Source organism: Rhinatrema bivittatum, chromosome 18 (assembly GCF_901001135.1).
Source record: "Rhinatrema bivittatum chromosome 18, aRhiBiv1.1, whole genome shotgun sequence".
Classification (NCBI taxonomy): Eukaryota; Metazoa; Chordata; class Amphibia; order Gymnophiona; family Rhinatrematidae; genus Rhinatrema; species Rhinatrema bivittatum.
The window spans coordinates 57,345,476-57,366,935 of NC_042632.1; the positions used below are offsets into that span (position 1 = coordinate 57,345,476).

The 21,460-nt window shown below is 38.0% G+C and overlaps 1 protein-coding gene across 1 annotated transcript in view; it reads right to left on the reverse strand.

Annotated features, from left to right (window-relative positions):
• The window catches only part of KDM3B (lysine demethylase 3B), a 278,360-nt gene that overhangs the window by 96,849 nt on the left and 160,051 nt on the right, over positions 1–21,460 (reverse strand). Inside the window, 1 exon segment of the mRNA XM_029583992.1 lies at positions 14,303–14,430. Coding sequence (XP_029439852.1) covers positions 14,303–14,430 — 128 coding nt within the window.

Consider the following 21,460-nt stretch of genomic DNA (forward strand, 5'->3'; position numbering starts at 1 on the left):
GCAAGAGATAGAATCGAGCTGCTTACCTGTAACAGGTCCTATCCGTAGATAGCAGGATAATCAGCAATACAATGGGTAATGACATTTGACAGTGCCAACACAAAAAAGCTCTCTCAGAAGCAAGAAAAGCCTGTCTATGGAAAATATTCAGTTTTATCTGCTGACAAGTAGGATGATCTGACAAACAAATAGGAATCCTTAGCTGATGAATGTCTTCCAACAAGAAAGGGGAGAATAACTCAATAGCCAATGGGTGGGACAATATATTTTTCTAGGACAAAGCTCCTTTTCAGTTTTTACTTTTAATTTTTGGAAGACAATCTGAAATAAAGATGGGCTCTTGGGAATGGTGATAGAAATAATTTTTAACCCTTGAAGAAACTCTGAAGGATAGTCTGACCAAATCTACTGCCATATCGGGAGTCAACATTCAAACCATAATGGGATATAAAAGTGTGGACAGAAATCCAAATTGCAACTTTGCAAATCTCTTCAATAGAAACCAATTTCAGATGGGCAACCAATACAGCCATGGCTCTGACATTATGAGCTTTAACCCTTGGGCATATTAAAAGGAAATGCAATCTATCCAACTAGAGAGAGTACATTTGGCTACAGCAGCAATCCTAGGCCTGCTTGGATCAAAAGAAACAAAAAGCAGGGTGGACTTTCTAAGGCCTTAAATGACATGAAGCAGGTGGTACCTTATAGATTAACCCATTTATTGAGGCATGAGCTTTTGAGGGAAGATGCATGAAAGGCACCGGATTCAGCCATATGAAGTGGAACTCCATCAACCTTATAAAGAAAGTTGCTCAGATAGAGACGAATTATCTTCTTCCTATCTAAATGTAAACAGGACATCATCCCTAAAGGACTTAGGATAAAAATTTCTCTAAAATCCACATACCATACAATCTATGGAGTCTCATTATATCCACTCCAAGAAACTACTCAATCACCTAATCAGCATCCTATACAACTGATGGAGCCAAATCAACAAAACCCTCAGACCTGGAACATCGCATAAGGAACCAACCTACCACTGAACCTTCTCCTCTCCCCCCCCAACTGAACAGGATTTCTCCAATAAAAGATAAGCCATCTACCACAAACATTTCACCACACTCAAGAACAAAACTATCCAGCCTCCAACATACCACACCAGGTCAAACCACACCATCAATCTGTCCAACCACACACTCAGCCAGGCAGAGGAAGCTCTCCTTTTGACCCACCAAGTTTACACAGATAATACAATTCAGTGGTGAACTGGAATCCTACTACCGCCATCTACGACTCAAAGTACCAAGCATCTGACAAAGTGGATTCTGCCCTCAAAAGCTCATGCCTCAATAAATGGGTTAGTCTATAAGGTGCTACCTTCCTCGTATTATTTTTGCTAGAGCAGACTTTCTAAGGGCTTGCGTCTGTGCCAGATAGAAAGCAAGAGGTCTCTTGCAATCCAAACTGTGTAAGGCTTGTTCACCCCTGCAATCTTGGTGCCTGGGAAAAATGTTGGTAGAACAACTGACTAAGGTGAAAGTTCAACACCACCTTAAGCAGGAAGTTAGAATGAGTGTTCAGCATGATGGATAAGTGTAAAGCATGATGGATAAGTCACTAGGGCTTGGAGCTCACTAAGTCTGCATGCTGAAGTAAACATCACCAGATAATGACATTTCAAGTCAGGTACCTGAGCCCCCAAACATTTACAGTCTCAAAAGGGGCTTTCATCAGCTGAATAAATACCACACTGAGATCCTAAAACACGGCAGTTGGCTTAACAGGGGTTTTTTATTTAGGAAAACCTTGCATATATCTAACAACTACAAGCTATACTAAAATGGAGTTACATTCAACATAAGTGCATTAAGGTGAACCTTGACTGAGTTGGTCTTTAGGTCAGACTTCGAAAAATACAGAAGGTAGTCAAGTATTTTGTGTGAGTTATCAGAAAGGGTCTAAATGACCTGGTGGGTTCTTTTTAAAAACCAGAAGAACCCAAGACAGCCTTGGATAAACCAAGGGAGCATTCTACTTTGCATTCAACATTCAAACCATGAGGCCAGGAACTGGATGCTGGGATAAAGAAGTTTCCCTGATCCTGTGTGATTAGGGCTGGAGAAGCTTCCAAATGAACTGGTTTCCTGACATTTCCAAAAGAGGGAACCAAATCTGCCTTGGCCAAAAAGAAGCTAAGGGTGTATCATAATTCCTTGCTCTTTTTTAAGTTTTACTAAAATTTTTGCAAACACATGTATCACAGGATATACATACAGAAGACCTTTCCCCAGTGAAGGGAGAAAGCATCTGATGCTAGACTGCCTTCTGACCAACTCCTAGAGAAAAACTTGTAAACTTTCCTGCTCAGATTAACTGCAAGCAGATCTCATCTGCCTCGGATCCAGAGAAAACTTGTGAAGGTCGTCTTGTCCATAAAACGTTATCTTTCCTTACCAGACATATTGCTTTCAGAGTTGCCCACTAAGAGATGGCCCAGTTCTACATGTCAGCTGCTTCCCAACACAACAGGAGTAATCCAGTTCCTCTCTGCTTGTTCAGGTAAAACATATCTTTCAGTTTCAAGATGATTTAGGATACTGAAGCTTTGAAAAGAAACCGGCTGGTGAGGGGGGAGGGGGTTCTTCCTCTTAGATCGCAAGACAAAATGATGGTTCTGCATGGCAGTTGAACTTTTACAAGAGTGAGGTCAGGGAACTGGTTTGCTGGCTACTGTTTGATTCAGATAAAATTTATGCACCTTGAATACTGTGTACAATTCTGGTCGCCGCATCTCAAAAAAGATATAGTTGCGATGGAGAAGGTACAGAGAAGGGCAACCAAAATGATAAAGGGGATGGAACAGCTCCCCTATGAGGAAAGGATGAAGAGGTTAGGGCTTTTCAGCTTGGAGAAGAGACGGCTGGAGGGGGGATAAGAGAGGTCTTTAAGATCATGAGAGGTCTTGAACGAGTAGATGTGACTCAGTTATTTACATTTCGAATAATAGAAGGACTAGGGGGCATTCCATGAAGTTAGCAAATAGCACATTTAAGACTAATCGGAGAAAATTCTCTCTCACTCAATGCACAATAAAGCTCTGGAATTTGTTGCCAGAGATGTGGTTAGTGCAGTTAGTGTAGCTGGGTTCAAAAAAGGTTTGGATAAGTTCTTGGAGGAGAAGTCCATTAACTGCTATTAATCAATTATAATTAGGGAATAGCCACTGCTATTAATTGCATCAGTAGCATGGGTTCTTCTTAGTGTTTGGGTAATTGCCAGGTTCTTGTGGCCTGGTTTTGGCCTCTGTTGGAAACAGGATGCTGGGCTTGATGGACCCTTGGTCTGACCCAGCATGGCAATTTCTTATGTTCTTATGCTGGGAGCGGGTTTTATTCAGAATTTATGTTTGGGGTGAGGATGGATAAGGAAGGGAAACGGCACCCTGCAACTTATATGAGATTTTATTAGCTTGCGTGCTTGTTGCATGGCTTTATTGATGAACTTTTTGAGTGCACTGTTCTCTAACTATTGGCATGTTTAATATGGTTATGGGAAAATGATGGCAGTTGTCATGCAGCAGTCACGGCACTTCATCGTGGACTTTCTTTTCCAGTGTACAGTGCCTGAACATCGCAAAAAGATTCCATGGCATAGATTCAGTGCAATAGAGTGAGATCAAAACATTCTTCCATTGTTTCCGGGTATTGTTGTATACAAGGCTGGTGCATTCACATGGATAAGGACACAGGCTTGTTTTTATATAGTTGACAGGACACTATTTAGACTTGCAGGGTGCCGACTATTTGATATAAGTTTTACTGCTTAATATTATTTTTTTCCTTTTTAGTAAGAGGGTGTGAAATGGAAGACACTTTTGAAATGATATGCTGTCTACAGATGTAGTCACTGGGTCTCAAGGCTGCTTCTACCAAGGGAATCACTGATGCATGTAGGAGTTGCTGTGGTGATACAGTTGAAAGGGAGATTAAATTATGTGGCGAGCATGATGGTATTGCCCAACTTCTGAAGGTAAAGGTGTTACTACAAATTATTTGGTAATTAAAGGCGTTTGTTTACTGTTTTAAAATGTTTTAGACAGATTACCACAGTTAAGTACAGTGAATTATTTTGAACACTGTTAATCTGCAAGTCCTGAAAACACTTGCACCTTAAGGCAACTTACTAAAACAAATATTACAAAGAAACAAAGAAATCAAACAAAACCAAAATTGCCAAGGCAATATACAGCAACATAGAAACAAAACACAGGCAAAAACATATATCAAATAATTCAAATATAAAACCAAGTAGATAAATATTAAACACAAATGAAAATATACAAGAATCTTAAAACAAAAAAAAAAATGTTTGAACCTACCTAAAAGAAATAAAGCCTTTTGCTGAAAGAAAAAAAAGCCTTATTTTTTCCTAAAGGACAGATAATCCAATTCCTGTCGGAGACAAATTGGGCCCACTACCAAAAAAGCTTGGACACTAGTTTTCACTAAGTGGGCCTGACAAAAATGAAAAACAAACATTTCACTGCTGAATGTAAGGTTTCACATGGGGCATAACCCAAGGGATCTATGATCTGACCAGGGGACTTGCAAAACCAAAATGTTTGAGAATTATTAGGAAAGGAATGGACAATAAAATGGCGCATGTCATAATGCCTCTGCATCACTGTATGGTGAGGCCACACCTAGAGTAGCGTAGGCAGTTCTGGTCACCACATCTCCAAAAAAAGATATAGTTACAATAAAACAAAAAAAATGTTTTTAATTTTTGTAGATAAAGCACAACCCAAGGCTTTTCCCCAAATTCCTTTGACACTCTAAAGAGCCATAAAATCTTGCATCCTGAGTGAGTCCTGAGAGGAGAAGATGATTTGGCTGGCAGCTACAGAGGATTGGTAAGTATTGCTTGCTGTGTAATATTGGGACTTAAAAGTTTGGGGAGAGGTGAAATTGAGGGGTAAACTGATTTTAAGAGTGTGTGCGCCTTCATCAAAAGCTAGGAAATGTAAGCAATTTCTTTTAGTGTACAGGTGCGTGTGTTCCTAATTAAAAAAGAAAGAAAGACCAGGAAGATAAGTTCAACATTTAAAAAATAAAATAGAGAACATTTCATCTGACTTTGCATCACTACCACTTCCAATCCCTAACCTACCTCGTGTGGTAGCTCTTTTTCTGATTTTGATACGACAAATTCTAACATCATAACTCATATATTAACAGAAACCAAAGCCTCTAACAGCCCATTTAATCCTTGCCCTGGTCATCTACTTAAAAGTATCAAAGAATACTTTTCTCCGTCAATAACTAACATAGTCAATGCATCGTTGACCCAAGGTTCTTTTCCATTATAAAACAAACCTCAGTTCTACCAATTCCCAAAAAACAAAATCATAATTCTCTTGATATTTCCAATTATCGTCCAATTGCTACACTCCCTTCGATTGCTAAAATCATTGAATCCATTGTTCTCAAACAATTCTCTGATTACATATACGATAACGATATTTTACACCCAAATCAACATGGATTTAGAAAAGGATACAGTACTGAATCCCTTCTAATATCTTTTGACACCATACTTAGAGGTTGACACTAACATGGTTTATATATTGGCACTTTTAGATATTTCTGCTGCATTCGATACGTTAAATCATAAAATCCTCCTGTCAAATCTTTAACACATAGGAAAATATCTGGTTCCATCCTTCAATGGTTTCAGTCTTTTCTTACTCTCTATGATGCTAACTCCAACTGGTACTATACCAATTCAGGCATACCACAAGGCTCAGCGTTGTCTGCTATCCTTTTTAACATTTATTTTCTTCCTCTTTGTCATCTCCTCACTGGCCTTGATTTGAATTTCAAAATCTACGCAGACTATATACAATTTATTATCCCATTCTCAGATTCATGGGCCAAAACTATCATTTCTACATTTGTACTTAACCACAATAAAAATCTGGTTATCACATAATCAACTAAAACTGAATACTTCAAATACCGAATTGGTTTACTTATCCACAGTTCCGCACTCCACAAATTGTTCCTCTGAAAATTTTACTTTCGAAGACCACACAATCCCTATAATCAGTTGTGCTAGGAATTTAGGTGTATTCATAAACTCAAAACTGTCCATGTCAAACAATATCTCTGCAATTGTAAAAAAATCCTTTTTTAAATTACAAATCTTAAAGAAACTCAAACCATTCTGATTTCCATTCTGTAGTTCAAGCTTTAATTTTATTAGGTCTCAATTATTGTAACTCATTGTATATAGGACTTCCTGCTATTAATATTCAGCCCCTTCAACTTATTCAGAACTCAGCTGCTCGCTTAATATAATAACATACCTCGTAAAGATCATATTACTCCAGTGTTACAATTTTTACATTGGTTACCAGTTTCATATCGTATTCAATGCAACGTTCTTACCACCATTCATAACAATCTATAATCCATCATCAGTCTGGCTATGTTCAATGCTAAGGTTTACAAACCATCTCGACAATTACGCTCCATGGATAAATGCATCCTAGAAGTGCCTACCATTAAGACAGCAAGACTAGACTTGAGTAGTAAGCGAGCATTTTCAGTTTCAGTGGCTGGTCCAGTTTTATGGAACTCTTTGCCTGAAAATATCCATCTCATATCAAATACTAAAGACTTCAAAAAAGCTTTAAAAACATATTTCTGCTCCATTGCCTACAAAATCACATGGTTAATGTTTTATGACTTTTACTTGTCTAAGTTTTAATTTTTAGTCTGTTATTGTATATTGATTTTATCTTAACTTGTTTTATTTATTTTATTTTGCATTTATGTATGTAACCAATTTGTAAACTGCATAGATCAATTACCCAATTGTATAAAGCGGTATATAAGAACTTTTAAATAAATAAATAATTTCTTTTCTAGTGTCTTTCTTTCCCTCTCACTCACCTCTGAACTCATTTTTTTGATTTATAAACTCTTATCCCATGTAACAGGACAAGAATCATTTCCATATCAAAAATCAATTGGGGATTGATCTAGAACAAGGAAGTGACAGCCTTTATTAATTAGATTAATTGTTCCTTTGCAGATCATTGCCAAATTAATAAATACATCACAAATATTTAAAGGATTCTGAGTTTCACATCCCACTCCCATAGCAATATAAATTAAGTAGACCTCAATAATTAGAAGATGCAGACAGTAGTCCAGCAGCAAGATGGGGACCTTCCAGTCTTCTGTACAGAGTATCACATATATGATTATCTACCAGTTGGTGAGCGGTTGTATGTGTGCACCAGGTGTAAAGAGCTCCTGACTCTTAGAGAATAAGTCCGATCTCTGGAGGCTAGAGTGGCAGATCTAGACAAAGTTGAAGCAGACAGTTATACAGGGAAGCTCTTCAGGGACAAAGTAGCCAAATCCCATCCAGTCCATCTATTTTGGAGGTACAAGTTCACCTACTCAGAGAGCATTATCTGGTGAAGCAGGATGTGATCCTGTAACAAGGACCTGCTCTCCAGGTGATGCATTATCCTCTTGCACCAAGGATAAGTCTCCACGAGGCAAGGGTTAGGCTGGCTGTCATAGTTGGTGATTTATTAGGAATGTAGAGAGCAGAGTGGCTGGAAGATGTGAAGACCACTTGGTAACTCGCGTGTCTGGTATGAAGATGGTGGACCTCATGCGTCACCTAGATAAGATTTTAGACCAGGGGTGGGCAATTCCGGTCCTCGAGGGCCGCAAACCGGTCGGGTTTTCAGGATATCCCTAATGAATATGCATGAAAAAGATGTACATATGACTGAGGCAGACTGCATGCAAATCTCTCTCATGCAAATTCATTAGGGATATCCTGAAAACCCGACCGGTTTGCGGCCCTCAAGGACTGGAATTGCCCATCCCTGTTTTAGACAGTGCTGGAGAGGAGCCGACTGTCGTGGTCCATGTGGGCACTAATAACATAGGAAGGTATGGGAGGAGGGAGGTTCTGGAGGCAAAGTTGAATACTGTGTACAATTCTGGTTGCTGCATCTCAAAAAAGATATAGTTGTGATGGAGAAGGTACAGAGAAGGGCAACCAAAATGATAAAAGGGGATGAAACAGCTACCCTATGAGGAAAGGCTGAAGAGGTTAGGGCTGTTCAGCTTGGAGAAGAGACGGCTGAGGGGGGATATGATAGAGGTCTTTAAGATCATGAGAGGTCTTGAACGAGTAGATGTGACTCGGTTATTTACACTTTCGAATAATAGAAGAACTAGGGGGCATTCCATGAAGTTAGCAAATAGCACATTTAAGACTAATCGGAGAAAATTCTTTTTCACTCAACGCACAATAAAGCTCTGGAATTTGTTGCCAGAGGATGTGGTTAGTGCAGTTAGTGTAGCTGGCTTCAAAAAAGGTTTGGATAAGGTCTTAGAGGAGAAGTCCATTAAATGCTATTAATCAAGTTTACTTAGGTTATAGCCACTGCTATTAATTGCATCAGTAGCATGGGATCTTCTTAGCGTTTGGGTAATTGCCAGGTTGTGGCCTGGTTTGGCCTCGGTTGGAAACAGGATGCTGGGCTTGATGGACCCTTGGTATGACCCAGCATGGCAATTTCTTATGTTCTTATGTTCGTTTAGGCAGAAAGTTGAAATCCAGAACCTTCAAGGTAGCATTTTCTGAAATGCTTTCTGTTCCACATACAGGACACCAGAGGCAGGCAGAGCTCCAGAGTCTCAATGTGTGGATAAGATGATGGTGCAGAGAAAAGGGCTTTAGTTTTATTAGGAATTAGGCAATATTTTGGGGAACAGGGAACCTATTCCGAAGGGATGGGCTTCACCTTAACCAGGGTGGAAACAGGCTGCTGATGCTAACCTTCAAAAAGGAGAGAGCAGCTTTTAAATTAGAACATGGGAGAAAGCAGAGAGTCACTCAGCAGCACATGGTTAGAAGGAAGGTATCTTCAAAGGATACTAAAGAAATGGGAGTTAGAGCACCCTGATAGAGAAGTTCCAATAAAGGCAATAGTATATAAGTGCCTATAAGAAGAAAGTTAAAATATTCCAAAATACCCCTGTCAAGTGATAAGCAGATTAACAACAAAAAAATATACTTTGAAATATCAGTATGCTAATGCCAAAAGTCTAAAAAGTAAGATTGGAGAGTTAGAATGCTTAGCAATGAATGAAGAGGCAGACATAATTGGCATCTCAGAGACTTGGTGGAAGGAGGATAACCAACGGGACACTGCTTTACCAGGGTACAAATTATATCACAATGCTAGTGTAGATCAACCTGGTGGAGGAGGGAGTGCACTCCATGTTAGGGATGGCACAGCATCCAATAAGATAAAGATACTGCAGGAAATTAAATGCACGGTAGATTCCTTATGGGTGGAAATTCCATGTGTAATGGGAAAGAGTGTAGCAGTGGGGGTATATTACTGTCCATCTGACCAAAATGAACAGATGATGAAATGCTAACAGAGATTAGGGAAGCTAATAAATTTGCTAGCACAGTAATAATGGGAGATTTCAATTACCCCAATACTGACTGGGTAAATTTGACATCAGGACATGCTATGGAGGTAAAGTTTCTAGATGGAATAAATGACTACTACATGGAGCAGTTGGTCCCAGAACTGACGAGAAGGGGAGCCATTTTAGATCTAACTCTTAGTTGCACTCAGGATTCAAGGCAAGAGGTAATGGTGGTGGAGCTGCTCAGCAACAATCATCATAGGCTTTTCCTCCAAGCCTTCCCTTAACTCTCAAAACCTTCAATACCCAACCAGACAAGACTCCACCTTCCTGACTAGGTGCCTCGCCTAGCTTAAACGTTATAATTTATGCATTTGTTTAATTTATTCAGATACTCTGTCCTTTACCTTAGGCTACCCTAGCCACACCAAGTTCTACCTCCTTGTTATATGTAACTTCCGCTTCTTGTTAAATGGTTGATCAATGTTATCCCCCTGTTATATGTAAACCGATCTGATGTGAATTTTTTTCATGAAGGTCGGTATATAAAAGTGTTAAATACATAAATAAATAGTGCAGGGATGGGCAATTCCAGTCCTTGAGGGCCGCAAACCGGTCGGGTTTTCAGGATATCCCTAATGAATATGCACGAGAGAGATCTGCATGCACTCTGCCTCAGTCGCATGTAAATCGTTTTCATGCATATTCATTAGGGATATCCTGAACACCCGACCGGTTTGCGGCCCTCGAGGACTGGAATTGCCCACCCCTGTCATAGTGCGATCAAATTTGACATAATCACCGGGAGAACATTAAGTAAATCTACAACTCTAACATTAAACTTTCAACATGGAGACTTTGATAAAATGAGGAAAATAGAAAAAAAACCTAAAAGGTGCAGTAAACAAAGTAAATGGTTTACATCGGACTGGTAATCTGTAACCTATCATTGGGATCGTCGACCATGCCTGAAGACTGGAGGGTGGCCAATGTACCTGATCTTTAAAAAGGGCTCAGGGTTAATCCAGGAAACTATGGACCCAAGAGTCATACTTTAGTGCTGGGAAAAATCGTGGAAACTATTCTAAAGAGCAAAATCACAGATCATATAGAAAGACACAGTTTAATGGGACCCAGCCAGCATGGATAACACAAGGGAAATCTGCTACGTTATTTGAAGGGATGAATAAATGTGTGAGTGATGGTGGATGTAGTGTATTTGGATTTTCAGAAGTGCCCCATGAGAGACTCCTGAGAAAATTAAAAAATCATGGGCCAGGAGGAAATATCTTATTGTGGATTACAAACTGGTAAAAGATAGGAAGCAGACAGTAGGACTAAATGGTTAAGAGTAACAGCGGAGGGCCCCAGGGATTAGTACTTTTTATTATATTTATAAATGATCTGGAAAAGGGAACGAGTGAAATGATTAAATCTGCAAATACAAAATTATTCTGAGTTGTTAAACAAGTGAATTGTGAAAAATTCCAGGAGGATCCCGCAAGGTTAGGCATTTAAATGGCAAATTAAATTTAATGTGGACAGGTGATGCACATAGGGGAAAGTAATCCACACTGTAGTTACACGATGTTAGGTTTCAAATTAGAAGTCACCACCCAGGAAAAGCAACATAGCAGACAATACTTTGAATCCTCTGTTTAATGTGCAGTGGCAATAAAAAAAAAAAAAAAAAAGCAAACATTAGGAATTATTTAAAAAAGGAATGGAGAATAAAAAGGAAAATATCAAACCCTCTATAATCGCTCCATGATTAGGCCTAGAGTACTATGTGCAGTTCTGGTAGCTGCATCTCTAAAGAAAGATATAGTTGCATTGGAAAAGGTATAGAGAAGGGCAACCAAACTGATAAAGGGGATGGTACAGCTCCCCTATGAGGAAAGGCTGAAGAGATTGGATCTGTTCAGCTTGGACAAAAGATGTCTGAGAGGGAATGTGATAGAGGTCTAAAAATCATGAATGTAATAGAATAGTTAAATGTTACTTTCCTTTTCGCTTGTTAATAATTTTAATTAGAAATGTTCTTTGTATTAGGTTATGGAAATTTATTTCCTGCTATTCTGTTTAATGTAAACCGGTATGATTTACATCGGATGTAAGAATGTCGGTATATAAAAATTATAAATAAATAAATAATAAATAAATCGAATATTTACTCTTTGAAAAAATACAGAGACTAGGGAACATTTCATGAAGTTAGTAAGTAGCACATTCCAAACAAATCAGAGAAAATTCTCGCTCACTCAATGCACAATTAAGCTCAGGAATTCATGACCAGAGGAAATGGTTAGGGCAGTAGGCATAGCTGGGTTTAAAAATGGTTTGGATACATTTTTGGGGAAGTCAATAAAATGTTATAAATAGCCACTACTTATCATTACATAATAGTAGCATGGGATCTATTTACTTTTCGGATTTTGCCAAGTACTTGTGACCTGGATTGGTCACTATTGGAAACAGGATATTGGGCTTGATGGACCCTCGGTCTGACCCTGTATGGCAAGTTATGTTTTTATTTTATAAATAATTGAGATCAGGCCTTTATTATTAGAGACATGTAAGATCAATTTTTCAAAAGCATTTAACCCTCTACCACAAAGTTTTCACTGGATTTCCAGTGGTACTTTTAACTTTCAGCTTCAAAGTGAATGGTCTTCACCATCTAGTAATCAGTGAGGCTCTACAGTGATCCAGGAGGCTATAGACTGGTGAGCCTGACCTCAGTGTCGGGAAAAATCATGGAAACTGTTATAAAGAATAAAATCACAGAATATTTAGATAGAAATAATTTAATGAGACACAGCCAGCATGGATTTACCCAAGGCAAGACTTGCCTCACAAATCTGCTTCGTTTCTTTTGAAGGGGTTAATAAACATGTGGATAAAGGTGAACCAGTAGATGTGATGTATTTGGATTTTCAGAAGGTGTTTTTAACAAAGTCCCTCATTAGAGGTTTCTAAGAAAATTAAAAAGTCATGGGATAGGATGCAATGTCCTTTTGTGGATTGCAAAATGTTTAAAAGAGAGGAAACAGAGTAGAATGAAATGATCAGTTTTCACAGTGGAAAAAGATAAACCGTGGAGTGCCTCAGGGATCTGTACTGGGACCAGTGCTTTTTAATATATTTATAAATGATCTGGAAAGGAATACGACTAGTGAGCTGATCACATTTGCAGATGATACAAAATTATTCAGAGTAGTTAAATCTCAAGTGGATAATGATAAATTAATTGCAGGAGGACCTTGCAAGGCTGGAAGATTGGGTATCCAAATGGCAGATGAAATTTAATGTGGACAAGTGCAAGGTGTTGCATGTAGGGAAAAATAACCCATGCTATAATTACACAATGTTGGGTTCCATATTAGGAGCTACCACCCAGAAAATAGATCTAGGCGTCATAGTGGATAACACATTGAAATTGTCGGCTCAGTGTGCTGCAGCAGTCAAAAAAGCAAACAATGTTAGGAATTATTAGGAAGGGAATAGTGAATAAAACGGAGAATGTCATAATGCCTCTGTATCGCTCCATGTTGAGACCGCACCTTGAATAGTGTGTACAATTCTGGTCGCTGCATCTCAAAAAAGATATAGTTACAATGGAGAAGGTACAGAGAAGGGCAACCAAAATGATAAGGGGAATGGAACAGCTCCCCTTTGAGGAAAGACTAAAGAGGTTAGGACTTTTCAGCTTGGAGAAGAGACGACTGAGGGGGGGATATGATAGAGGTCTTTAAAATCATGAGAGGTCTTGAACGAGTCGATGTGAATCGATTATTTACACTTTCGAATAATAGAAGGACTAGGGGGCATTCCATGAAGTTAGCACGTAGCGCATGTAGCACATTTAAAACAAATCAAGAAAATTATTTTTCACTCACTGAACAATTAAGCTCTGGAATTCATTGCCAGAGCATGTGATTAAGACAGCTAGTGTAGCTGGGTTTAAAAAAGGTTTGGATAAGTTCCTGGAAGAAAAGTCCATAAACTGCTATTAGTAAAGTTGACTTAGGGAATAGCCACTGCTTGCTGCTGGCATTAGTAACATGGGATCTATTTAATATTTGGGTACTTGCAGGTATTTGTGACTTGGATTGACTGCTGTTGGAGACAGGCTTGATGGACCCTTAGTCTGACCCAGTATGGCATTTCTTATGTTATGGTCCTCATATTGAGCCTTAAAGGCCTCGGTCAATGAAATTTACTTTTTCAGCAGCAAGAAATGCAAGATGCTTGGCCTTCTGTACCTAACCCACTCAAGAGACATCCTTGCTAGTTGTCACAGTATGATTTGATGTAGCAAGCCTCAAGATGATCAGCGATGGACAACCTTTGTTGCACTTCGGACAGAGTTTGAAGACGTGGCCCATTTCTTTGACATGGTGAGGAAAATTGATTAAGCAAAATGAAATGAAGAAACGTTTCTCTAAATTAGGCCATTCAAACAGAAGCAGCAGCTTTGGCTAAGTGTCACATCAGGAAAAAGAGTAGGCAGGATTGTCAAAGAAGAAAATTAAACTGACATGCATCAAAAACTTAAGTGAAAGAAAAGGATTTTTTTGGCAGAGGCCAGAAAAGTATGGGGAGAGGGGAAGAGAAAGATTTCTTCAATATGTATCTGACATTTCCAGGGGACGCTGCAGGGTAGCAGTATGGAAACCATCAGGAATTTACACTTTCCCAGAAAGCTTTGGAAGACTCCATTTATTTGGAGCTGAGCATCGGCATATGATCAAGTGCAAGACTATGGTGGTGCCATCAGAATTTAACTTTTTCTAATTCTCACATAGGTCACGTACCTGGGACAGTCCATTGGTCACTGCTGGCCTTAGAACTGCCTTGTTTTGTCGATTAATACATGGACAATTGGCTTTAATGCCCCATTTCCCTCGGGCAGCATGCACCATATCTCCAATTGTGTAGAGAGCTAGAAAGAAAATTGTTACAAGTTAAAGGACAATTCATTTTGTTTCTGCAGATATATTTTTACCTAGCCTCTTATGTAGCTTTATAATAAAATAAATTATTTTAATGGTTAAAGTTTACTGTCTGAAATTCTCATGCAGTGAAAAGGAAGACTGCTCTACTGTTGAGATCTTTTCTGCTTGACATGTTTTGTACATTACCAACATACAACTAAATATGATAATACCTGCAAACAATTCTGTCACTGTATATAGAAGCTTCACTGTACACACTGAGCTGCGCAATATCTAGCAAACTTTATGAATTCTGCCACCCTTCTCTTCTTTGTTACCATTGTCTGCCTCAGCCACTTCCATCTCTCTGTCAACTTTCTCTTCTACTTTGCAGATTACTTTTTAAGATGGTTAAGATGGGTTTAAGTACTTCTTATTTTTATATAGTTTCTTTTCTTTTTTTCAGCCACACATCAAGTTACACATTTCTTGACTGCTGCAGGACACTGAGCCGACGACTTCAATGTTTTGTCCCCTATGATGCCTAGATCTCTTTCCTGGGAGGTAGCTCCTAATATGGAACCTAACATCGTGTAACCACCGCAAGGGTTATTTTTCCCTATATGCATCACCTTGCACTTGTCCATATTAAATTTCATCTGCCATTTCGATGCCCATAAGACCTGGTGCAAAGGGAAATGAAAGTGGGGACCACTTGGTTATAGCAACCATAATGCAATCAAATCTAACAACCAAAATAAAGAAAATATTAAAGAAAATGACTGCAGTACATTTTTCTTTTGGAGGGAAGACTGAGAAAAAGAGAAAATTAGAAAAAGTAAAAACTGCAATTGCAGGGGTCTGCATGAGGTATAGAGATTGTTTAAAATTAGCTTCCACCAGCATGGTTAAAGGATCCTGTAAGAGATAACTTTTTTTTGTATAACCATTTTTATTAAAGTTTTCAATGTAAACAGTGAATAACATAAGAGCACCAACTTGCACCCCAAATTCCAATAACAACTACTTTATCCATTTTGGAACTCCTCCCATTACCTGCCTATCCCTTACTCCTTCCCTCAGAAATGTTACAGCATACCCATATTTATCATGGGCGTATAGCCAACAGCATGCTACTAAGAAAAAAAACACTTCAACGTAATAACACCACTGCTAAAGATGCTGATGATTATTACAACTTATATCAAACTGAGTATTTTAGAACACACTCTAAATTTTAAATTATAGATTATAATCATAATTAGAAACTATAAATTGCATTCCATTTTTCACTCACTGAACAATTAAGCTCTGTAATTCATTGCCAGAGGATGTGGTTAAGCCAGCTAGTGTAGCTGGGTTTAAAAAAGGTTTGGATAAGTTCCTGGAGGAAAAGTCCATAAACTGCTATTAGTAAAGTTGACTTAGGGAATAGCCACTGCTTGCTGCCAGCATCAGTAACATGGGATCTATTTAATGTTTAGGTACTTGCAGATACTTATGACTTGGATTGGCTGCTGTTGGAGACAGGCTACTGGGCTTGATGGACCCTGTTAATTTTAATGTTTATTATTATGTTGTAAAGCAGTATGTTACCACGAATATCGGTATTTAAAAATAAATAGTTTAGTAGCCAAAAAGACAATTCTGTCTGAATGGTTAGTTATTGATAGCACATGTTTAAGTGAATGGAAAACTAGAATGCTTAAATTACTTTAATTCAAATTCTTACAATGAAAAATATGTAGTTAAAAAAAAAGTTGGCTTATATTTTGGAAATTTGGCAAGCTTTTATGCAAGCACTGGCTCCAGAGATTAGGAATGCACTTAATTAAAATTAATAAAATACATCATTAATAAAATATACATTAGAAACAAAAATAAATTAAAAATGCATTAAAATAAAAACAGATCAAGCTATCCTAAAAATCATTACATCATAAACCAAAACAATGATGAAATAAAATAAAAGCATTAGCTTAAGACTATTATATTTCAGCATTTATCAGTAGATCGAGGTATCAGATTTGGTCAGGTGAATGCTTGTTGGAGTAGCCAAGTTTTCAGTTTCTTTTTAAATGTCTGCAGATTCACCTCTAGCCCTTAATTCCGGTGGTAATGAGTTCCATAATTTGGGTCCTGCTAGAGATAAAGCTCTTTCTCTTACGCTATTTAAATGCGCCAGTCTGGGAAATGGTATTGTCAGTAAGCCTATGTTTGCTGAACGCAAATTCCGTTGTGGTGTATGGAAATGAAGAGCTGCACTGAACCATTCCAATTTGTCATTAAATAGCGTTGCGTGGATTAATGATAGGACTTTAAACTAAATTCTGTATGTGATTGGTAGCCAATGTAATTCTTTCAGGATTGGTGTTATATGATCATATTTTCTACTATTCATTAATATTTGTGCAGCTGCATTTTGGAAGAGTTGGAGGGGCCTAATAGATACTGTGAGGCCTAACAACAGAGCGTTACAATAATCCATTTTTTTAAAAATCAGCGCTTGTAGAACGGTTCTAAAATCATTGGTATGTAAGAAAGGTTTCAGTTTCTTCAAGACTTAAAGTTTAAAAATCTATCTTTGATCAGCATATTGATAAATTTCTTTAAATTCATTTCCCTATCTATGATCACTCCTAAGTCTCTTACTTCATTGACTATAGCATACTTAGGCTGTATATTTTTTATATTCAGTATTCTCCTGTTGTCCATTTTATTGCATATTAGGTGTATTTCTGTTTTTGCTTGGTTTAGAGATAAACTCATATAGGTTAGGAGCTGTTGTATAGAAGCAAGATATATTTCCCATAATTTTAAAGAATTTTCAAGAGAACCTGTAATAGAAGTAATATTTTACCATAAACAAACTTTGTGCCCGACTCATACTGACTAAAGATTGTTTATATATATCCCAAAAAGCCAGATCCTTGGGCATATTGGTAAAGAATTCAGCATGTTAGCAGAAATATATTTTTTAGATCATTCCAGAAACACTGAATTTTTTCTCAATTCCAAAACCCATGTAGATAATCCCCTTTCAATTTACAGCATTTAATACAAATGTCTGTGGTGCAAATCCCAACCTTGAAAGCTCTAGTTTGAGAAAGGTACGTTTGATGAAAAAATTTAAATTGCTTTTCCTGCAATACCATATTTTCTGTGCTTACTTTTATTTTACTGAAGCATTTCCTCAGTTCTAATGCTGTTATCTCTATTCCTTGAAATTTAGTCCATGTATTTGCACAAGTTAAAAATTCCTCATCTCTCATAATCCCCTGTAACGCCTTATTCAAATTCGCACATGAGCATTTCTTTTTCCCTTCTCTAAATAAAATGCCTTCCAAAAATTCATTATCTCCAAATCCTGGATTTTGGGTCAGTCGTTCCTTAATGTAATGTCTAAGCTGCAAATAGGCATAAAACTCTTTGTGAGATAAGAAGAAATGCGGGTGAAATAACTGGAAACTATGTAGTCAAGTTAAGTGTAAAACATTGATAAGACAGGCGAAGAGAGAATTTGAAATGAAGTTGGCCATAGAGGCAAAAACTCATAATAAAATTTTTTTAAAATATATCCAAAGCAAGAAACCTGTGAGGGAGTTGATTGGACCTTTAGATGACCAAGGGGTTAAAGGGGCTCTTAGGGAAGATAAGACCATTGCAGAAAGACTAAATGAATTCTTTGTTTCCATGTTTACTAATGAGGATGTTGGGGAGATACCAGTACCGGAGATGGTTTTCAGGGATGATGAGTCAGATGAACTGAACGAAATCGCTGTGAACCTGGAAGATGTGGTAGGCCAGATTGACAAACTAAAGAGTAGCAAATCACCTGGACCGAATGGTATGCATCCTAGGGTACTGAAGGAACTCAAAAAATGAAATTTCTGATCTATTAGTTAAAATTTGTAACCTATCATTAAAATCATCCATTGTACCTGAAGACTGGAGGGTAGCCAATGTAACCCCAATATTTAAAAAAGGCTCCAGGGGCGATCCGGGTAACTATAGACTAGTGAGCCCGACTTCAGTGCCGGGAAAAATAGTGGAAACTATTCTCAAGATCAAAATCGTAGAGCATATAGAACGATGTGGTTTAATGGAAAACAGTCAACATGGATTTATCCAAGTGAAGTCTCGCCTAACAAATCTGCTGCATTTTTTTTAAGGGGTTAATAAACATATGGATAAAGGTGAACCGGTAGATGTAGTGTATTTAGATTTATTTATTTATTTAAAATCTTTTCTATACTGTTGCTAAGTTATATACCATCGCAACGGTTTACAAGTAGGCACAAATATTTAATATAAGTAAAAGTGTACTATAGTACATTCCAACAGGTGCCGTCAAAGTTTCGATTACAATATATCATTAGAAAAAATAAGTTTTAGAGAAGTGGGTCATGACCGAGTGTACTGAAAGTGCTTTTCAGGTAAATTTATCATACATAGTGTTATCAATATGCTAGTTGTGATGTAGACTACTCTACTGTATCGTCCTAAGTACTGTGTGTCGGTGCTTATCTGCTTATTCCTGAATAATTTCTATTCTCCCATCTCCTTGTAAAATGCCTGTTTAAAAAGCCATGTTTTTAAACTTTTCTTAAATGCCTTGAGATCACTTTGTAATCTGATCTCTGGAGGCATTGTGTTCCAAATTGTGGGTCCTGCTAATGATAAGGCCCTTTCCCTCACTTGGGTTAGTCTTGCTGTTTTAACTGAAGGGATGGTTAGGAGTGCTTTATTTGCTGATCGCAAATTTCTGTGTGGGACGTGTACCCGTAATGCTGTGTTTAACCAGTCTGATTTCTCATCATGAATTAGTTTATGGATGGTACATAGGGTTTTGTATTTAATTCTGTGTTCCATTGGTAACCAATGTAGTTCCGCTAGGGTTTCGGTTATGTGGTCCCTCCTCCTTTTTCCGGTTAGTATTCTAGCTGCTGTGTTCTGGAGTATTTGAAGTGGTCTTAATGTTGTATTAGGTAGTCCTAGCAGCAGGGCATTACAGTAATCCGTGCTGGAGAAAATTAGTGCCTGTAGAATTGTTCGGAAATCATTTTGAGTTAGTAGTGGTTTTAGTTTTATTTATTTATTTATTTAGAGATTCTTATATACCGCGGTACGTATAGTTATACATCACCTCGGTTTACAGTAAACAATAAATTAGCAACAGGCTTTACATATAACAGTTATATAGGTAGTAAACAAATAACAGCCATAGGCTGTTTTCTGACTACCATCAGTTTTGCGTATCCTTCCTTTACTTTTAGTGATATGTGCTGTTTTTGATTGATTTCAGGGTCCATTATTATTCCAAGGTTACGTACTTTTTCAGCTAGTTCAATTTTCTGGTTGTCTTTGAGGATTATTGAGGTTTGGCTGATTTCAGTATTTTTCCGTTCTAGGTGTAGGAATTCTGTTTTATCAATATTAATAACAAGTTCCATTTGTGTCAGTAGTTGTTTTATAATGCTTAGGTACATGTTAGCTAGATTTAATGTTTTCTCTATTGTGTCATCTATCGGTAGAATTAGTTGGATATCGCATTTGACAAAGTCCCTCATGAGAGGCTTCTAAGAAAACTAAAAAGTCATGGGATAGGAGGCGATGTCCTTTCGTGGATTACAAACTGGTTAAAAGACAGGAAACAGAGTAGGATTAAATGGTCAATTTTCTCAGTGGAAAAGGGTAAACAGTGGAGTGCCTCAGGGATCTGTACTTGGACCGGTGCTTTTCAATATATATATATATAAATGACCTGGAAAGGAATACGATGAGTGAGGTTATCAAATTTGCGGATGATACAAAATTATTCAGAGTAGTTAAATCACAAGCGGATTGCGATACATTGCAGAAGGACCTTGCAAGACTGGAAGATTGGGCATCCAAATGGCAGATGAAATTTAATGTGGACAAGTGCAAGGTGTTGCATATAGGGAAAAATAACCCTTGCTGTAGTTACACGATGTTAGGTTCCATATTAGGAGCTACCACCCAGGAAAAAGATCTAGGCATCAGAGTGGATAAAATAGTCGGCTCAGTGTGCTGCAGCAGTCAAAAAAGCAAACAGAATGTTAGGAATTATTAGGAAGGGAATGGATAATAAAACGGAAAATGTCATAATGCCTCTACATCGCTCCATGGTGAGACCGCACCTTGAATACTGTATACAATTCTGGTCGCCGCATCTCAAAAATGATATAGTTGCAATGGAGAAGGTACAGAGAAGGGCAACCAAAATGATAAAGGGAATGGAACATCTCACCTATGAGGAAAGGATGAAGAGGTTAGGGCTGTTCAGCTTGGAGAAGAGATGGCTGAGGGGGGATATGATAGAGATCTTTAAGATCATGAGAGGTCTGGAATGAGTAGATGTGAATCGGTTATTTACACTTTCGGATAATAGAAGGACTAAGGGGCATTCCATGAAGTTAGCAAGTAGCACATTTAAAACCAATCGGAGAAAATTCTTTTTCATTCAACACACGATAAAGCACTGGAATTTGTTGCCAGAGGATGTGGTTAGTGCAGTTAGTGTAGCTGGGTTCAAAAAAGGTTTGGATAAGTTCTTGGAGGAGAAGTCCATTAACGGCTATTAATCAAGTTTACTTAGGGAATAGCCACTGCTATTAATTGCATCAGTAGCATGGGATCTTCTTAGTGTTTGGGTAATTGCCAGGTTCGGCCTCTGTTGGAAACAGGATGCTGGGCTTGATGGACCCTTGGTCTGACCCAGCATGGCAATTTCTTATGTTCTTACTGCTGTGTCTCCAATTAGGACTTGTTGCATATTACTTAGCCCCTTGGCCCTCCAAATTTTAAAGACCTGGTCGTGTATCCTCGGGATAAATTGTGGGTTACCGTGTATAGATAAAGACGATAGTTGGTGAGGTCTCTGAAATAATTTAGACAAAACCACACTCCTTCCTACTCGAGTTTAATAAAAGATGTTAAAATTTCCAGGAATATCCCTTTCATCTACTTGAGCTAACGCATTTAAAGAAAAGGGAAAAACCCATGCATTTAAAATAT